At 41.4% G+C, this 5798-nt stretch overlaps 1 protein-coding gene across 1 annotated transcript in view; it reads right to left on the bottom strand.

Annotated features, from left to right (window-relative positions):
• LOC122556333 (claudin-16-like) overlaps positions 1-1076 on the bottom strand; it is a 39020-nt gene extending 37944 nt beyond the window's left edge. Inside the window, exon 1 of the mRNA XM_043702964.1 lies at positions 863-1076. Coding sequence (XP_043558899.1) covers positions 863-976 — 114 coding nt within the window. The 5' untranslated portion in view covers positions 977-1076. The remainder of the gene's footprint in view (positions 1-862) is intronic.
• Between the last annotated feature and the right edge of the window lie 4722 nt (positions 1077-5798).

Below are 5798 nucleotides of genomic sequence, written 5' to 3'. Positions count from 1 at the left end.
TCACCTTCAACCCCTCCCCCACTCACCTATTGTACTCTATGCTACTTTCTCCCCACCCCCACCCTCCTCTCACTTATCTCTCCACTCTTCAGGCTTTCTGCCTGTATTCCTGATGAAGGGCTTTTGCCCGAAACGTCGATTTTACTGCTCCTCGGATGCTGCCTGAACAGCTGTGCTTTTCCAGCACCACTCTAATCTAATGTCCCAACTATGCACACCCTTCCTGACAATCTGCTCCAGCTGCTGATCACAGTCTGTGTGAAAAAGTACTCCCATGTTACTTCAGACCTGCCTCAAGAAAACTTCAACTTTCTTCAATCTAGCAAGGAGACAAGACCATTCAGCTCCATTGACCCTGTTGCACAGGAACTGGAGGAGACAATTCTGCCCCTTTGAGCCAGTAATACAGGAATAGGAGGCCATTCAGCTTCACCAGCCTATATCACAATTTAACAAGATTACACTTCCTCTCTGTATCTATCAATATTGATCTTGTACTGTTTCATCCCCTTACCTCATCAGCTCTACCAACCCGTTTAAAATTAACATTCAGAAAATTCAAGGACTCCACAGGGGCTTGTGACCCTACCTCCTCACTTAATTGCTAATTCACACTGTGCTATTTGATCCAAAGCATTGGCCAGATTCAGAAGAACCCAATCAGGTTTGGGTTTATTGTGGAATTTAAAATAAATGTAGGTTCAACAGTAACCTCATGTCAAAATTTTATAAGTAATTTTGCCCAGCAGCTGAGGATTTCGGAAACAGTTCTCAGAAAGAAGATCTGCATTTTACGTTACAAAAGCCTCAACTCTGATTTTCTTCCTCATCCCTCCCTTCCTTGACTACCTGGCAGACTCACCTCCAAACTATCATCTGCGTTCACCATCCAACAGTCTGTCCATGTGGCCACAATAAGGAAGCAGGCAGAAACCAGAGAGATGAAAAAAGCTACCACCTGCAGCACCTGCCTCATCCTAGCCCGTCTTCGCCTGGACTATCAAGGTGCAAACAACACTCGAAGGTCAACAAACCCTCACTCTCAATCCCAGCTCTCAGTACTTCACTCGCTGCGGATTCCTGCACTGACTGACTTTGGTCAAACTCACCTGAATACCAGGTGACTGATCAGAGACTCCAGCCAATCACACCATCTCATTAGTACTGTGGACTTTTTATTTCAGAGTTGAGGAAGTCACCTGTGTAAACTCAAGGACATTGTAAAGGACAACAGGAAAGCAATGAGGAGCAGGAACAAAGCTGGAATGAAGGAGAGGTCATAATTAGTGAATTATTATACACAGCAGGAAAAAAGTTGATGAATTAAAGGATACAAACAGCAGAAATGAGTAAGCTGACAAGAATACAGATCAGAACAAAAAGAAATCTCAGGAATGGTACGATATGATCAAAGAACCAACAGTAGGGGCCAGGAAAGCAAGGGAGATAGTTCAAAATCCAAAAACAGAACTGGCAAGATAATTATTAATTTGGAGGAGGTGTTGAAAAGGATGAAATATTGAGTCGCAGTAAATAAGGAGAATCTGTTTCTAGTGGTGGAATGCTCAATAACCAAAGGACACAGGTATAAGGTAACTGAAAAATAACCAATGGGAGATGAGGAAAACATTTTTAATTTTGTACACGAAATGAAGCCTTCAAAAGGAACACAATTAAAATTTTTGGAAAAACTCAACAGGTCTGGCAGCATCTACAAAGAGAAATCAGAGTTAACATTTCGAGTCAAGTGACCCTTCCTCAAAACCAATGGTAGCTAGAAAAATGTCGGTTTATACGCAGAAGATGGGGTGTGGGGAGGGGTTCAGGAGTAATGGTATGTTGAGATAGAGACCAAAGAAGAGAAGAACAGTTGGACAGACAAAGAAGTGGATAATGAACCGGCTAGGACGGTGAATAACTAATAATGGGAACAGGTGGTAACTATGGTGGTTAAATATTTGATGGAAAAAGATTGCTGGGAATATTGGAGAAAGAGCAGGAGGAGTGGCAGTAACTGGACAATCTTTGAAAGTGTCTGCAGAGATTTGATGGGCTGATTGGCCTGACTCTATTAAATCTGAAAGAACTGTGCAAGTTGTAAATCAGAAACAAAAACAAAAATTGCTGGAAAAGTTCAGCAGGTCTGGTAGCATTTGTGGAGAGAAATTAGAATGAATGTTTCAGCTCGAGTGACCCTTCCTCAGAACACAAGGACACTTGGAGGGGAAATTGCAGGTGGTGATGTAAATAGACAAAGTCTTTTCTCTGGGGTGGGGGAGTCCAGAACTAGAGGGCATAGGTTTAGGGTGACAGGGAAAAGATTTAAAAGGGACCTAAGGGACAACATTTTCACGCAGAGGGTGGTGAATGTATGGAACAAGCTGCCAGAGGAAGTGGTGCAGGCTGGTACAATTACAACTTTTAAACAGCATCTGGGTGAGTACACGAATAGGAAGGGTTTAGAGGGAAATGGGCCAAGTGCTAGTAAATGGGACTAGATTGATTTAGGTTTTTTGGTCAGCATGGACGAGTTGGACCAAAGTGTCTGTTTCCATGCTGTACATCTCTATGACTCCATGACTGTAATCCATGTTAACGAATATTCTACCCTAATCTAGTCCCATTTGCCAGCACCCGGCCCATATTCCTCCGAACATTTCCTATGATACACCCATCCAGGTGCCTTTTAAATGCTGCAATTATACCAGCCTCCACCACTTCCTCTGGCAGCTCATTCCAAACATGCACCCTCTGTGTGAAAAATTTGCCCCTTACATCCCCTTTATATCTTTTTCCTCTCACTCTAAATCTATGCTTTCTATTCTAGACTACAGGGAAAATACTTTGTCTATTTATTCTATCCATGCACCTCATGATTTTATGAACCTTTTTTTAGTTCACCCCTCAGTCTCTGATGCTCCAGGGAAAACAGCCCCAACCTATTCAGCCTCTCCCTATAGCTCAAACCCTCCAACCCTGGCAACATCCTTGTAAATCTTTTCTGAGCCCTTTCAAATTTCATAATATTCTTCCGATAGGAAGGAGACCAGAATTACACGCAATATTCCAAAAGTGGCCTAACCAATGTCCTGCACAGTTGCAACATGACCTCCCAACTCCATTGTAAAACATCCTGCAGCACTTTACAGAATCTTTTTCAAACAACAGTTGATTTTGTAAAAGTATTTAGTTTTACATCTGAAAGGAAGGGAGATAAGTAGAGGTAGGATGACTTTAAGAAGAGAGCTCCAGAGCATAGGAACCAAGCAACTGATAGCACAACTACCACTAGCAGAGTGCTTAAACTTGAAGATCCTCAAGAAGTTAGAATTGGAGAAAAGCAAGGACTTCAAAGGTGTGTAGGGGTAGAGGGGGATACGGCGATGGGAAGAATGGTAGAGGCTAGAGGAGGTGATAGAGATAGAGAGAGTTGGAGGAGGTTACAGAGATAGGGAAGGTTATATGGGGCAGAGGTAAGTTACAGAAGTTGGGAGGTTTGTAAGAATTGGTGGAGGTTACAGAGAAAGGAATGTTTGTGAAGGCTGGGGGAGGTGACAGAAATAGGGACGGTTGGAGTTTGCAGAGATAGGGAGGAGTGTAGATGCTGGGGTGTAGGTGACAGAATTAGGAAAGGGTGTACAGGCTGGAGGAGATGATAGAGAGGATTGTACAGGCTCGATGACATTACAGAAATAGAGAGGAGTGTGAGTGCTGGAGGAGGTGAGAGATAAGGAAAACTGTACAGTCCGGAGGAGGTTATAGAAAAAGGTGGGTGTAGATGCTAGGGGAGATAACAAAGATAAGAAGCGGTCTGTAGGCTGGAGGAGATGATAGAGATAGAGAGGTTTGTACAGGCTGGAGAAGGTTATAGAAATAGGGAGGGCTGTAGGTTCTGGTAGAGGTAACAGAGATAGGGAAGGTGAAGTCATGGAGAGATTTGAACACAATGAAAAAAAGCTTTAAAATAAAAACATTTCTGGTTGGATACCCAATTTACAGTGTATGTTCCTTGCTTCTCCTGTTGATGGAGAGGTTTGACCTGTGTGTGTTGTCTTTTCCTTGTGGAAACACCTTATTCTGCACCTTTACTTTCATTCTAATATCTTCGTCACTGTATGTCAGCACAATGATAGTTTTGATTTCCTGTTGCATGCCAACGTGTATCATCTCAACAATCTCCACCTTTCACATACTTTCCCTGAAACACAGACTGCAGAGCCTGGCCTGCAGTAATAGTGATCCAGTTACAGAATGTGGTACTGCTCATGTTGCCATAGTTTCTACTGTCTGCTTAAATTCCACTTCTTGAATGGATTCCAAACCTCTCTCCATCCACAGACAAAATAACAGCTGTTCAAAATACAGTGTTTCTTTCTAATTCAATCTCCAGGCATAGCCTTTACTTATAAAGAAGAAACTTGATCTTATAAGGACGAAACAGGTGGTAACAGCTACCATTCTGTTTGGTGGTGTTTTGAAGTCCATCCATATCTCTGTGGTCTTTCCCAAGCCCCACAATCTTCCAACATACCTGGACGTCACCTATGTCAGCTTGCTGATCCATTCACTTGCTTGCCCCAAAGATCTGGAAAATCCTTCCCACACCTCCTCCAAGCAAACTCCCTTTAGCCCGTTAAGATTCTTAAAACTTATCTCTCTCTGATCAAACTATTGGACATCTGACAGAATATTTGCTGATGTGGTCTAGTGTCAGGCTTTTGCTTTACAATGTCGTATGAAGCAGCTCAAGATATTTAATTTTGCTAGTTGTGCTCCATAAATGTATGTTATCATTAAGGTGCTCCTAAAGTGCTGTTAGTTATCCCATTTCTGGATTATGGTCCAGAAATGATGAAGAAATTGTATTGTCCACAAGGAAAAAAAACTGCAGGTGCTGAAATCTGAAATAAAAAAAACTGAAATGCTGGAAATACTCAACAGCATGTGTGAGGAGAAAGAGAGTCCATATTTCAGATGTTGACCTTTCATTAGAACTGATGAGAAATAGAAATGTGAGAGTTTGCAAGCCAGTGGAAGGGGGCAATGGGCAGGAAGAACAAAGGAGAAAGTTTGTGGTAAGGTGAAATCTAGGGGAGATTAAAGGTTTAATGATACAATTGCCAATAAGACTGGTAATGTAGAAGGTGAAGATACAAAGGTTGTGTCCAAATAATGTCTGCATTACTGCACTAAATGACTTGTGTTGTGTTATATCTCCTGATAAATTTAAAATCCATGGTCATGTTATCACCACAAGATATCACAGGATGTGACCTCAGGGTATAGAGCTGTCATGCTCCACCTTACCCACAGGTCACTTGAAGCATGACATTCTACTGAAAATATGTAACCTCTTTGCTCAACTTTAGTCCAAGTGCCTGTGAATATATTGGTATATAATTGTTGGCTGTAATAAACAACTGTTGAATTCTTCAATACAGAAATATCCACACTTAGCTTCTTATCTTACAAGGTATGATGTAAGTTGCATCAGATAAAATACACAAAACTCAGCAGCGGTGCCGATCTAAGAAAAGATTCTAAGATCTTGGTGGAAAATACTTGGAAAACTAATTGAAGACCAACCAAACAACAACTCCAGACATCAGAGAATTTGGACAATCAGCAGCATCAGTTTTTATGAGTACAGATAACCATGTTGATTTCTCAATAGTGCACTTGTCAGCAAGAAGACAGAGCTAATTTCTCTTTGATTAAAAGCTAACTTCTTTCAAATAATTCAAAGTTTTGTCTTAATTAACAATAAACAGGTTAAAATTATAAACGTAAGCAAAATG

This window comes from Chiloscyllium plagiosum, chromosome 13 (assembly GCF_004010195.1).
Source record: "Chiloscyllium plagiosum isolate BGI_BamShark_2017 chromosome 13, ASM401019v2, whole genome shotgun sequence".
NCBI classification, from domain to species: domain Eukaryota; kingdom Metazoa; phylum Chordata; class Chondrichthyes; order Orectolobiformes; family Hemiscylliidae; genus Chiloscyllium; species Chiloscyllium plagiosum.
Note: the sequence above shows the minus strand (reverse complement) of the source record. Positions and strands in the feature narration are given on the sequence as shown.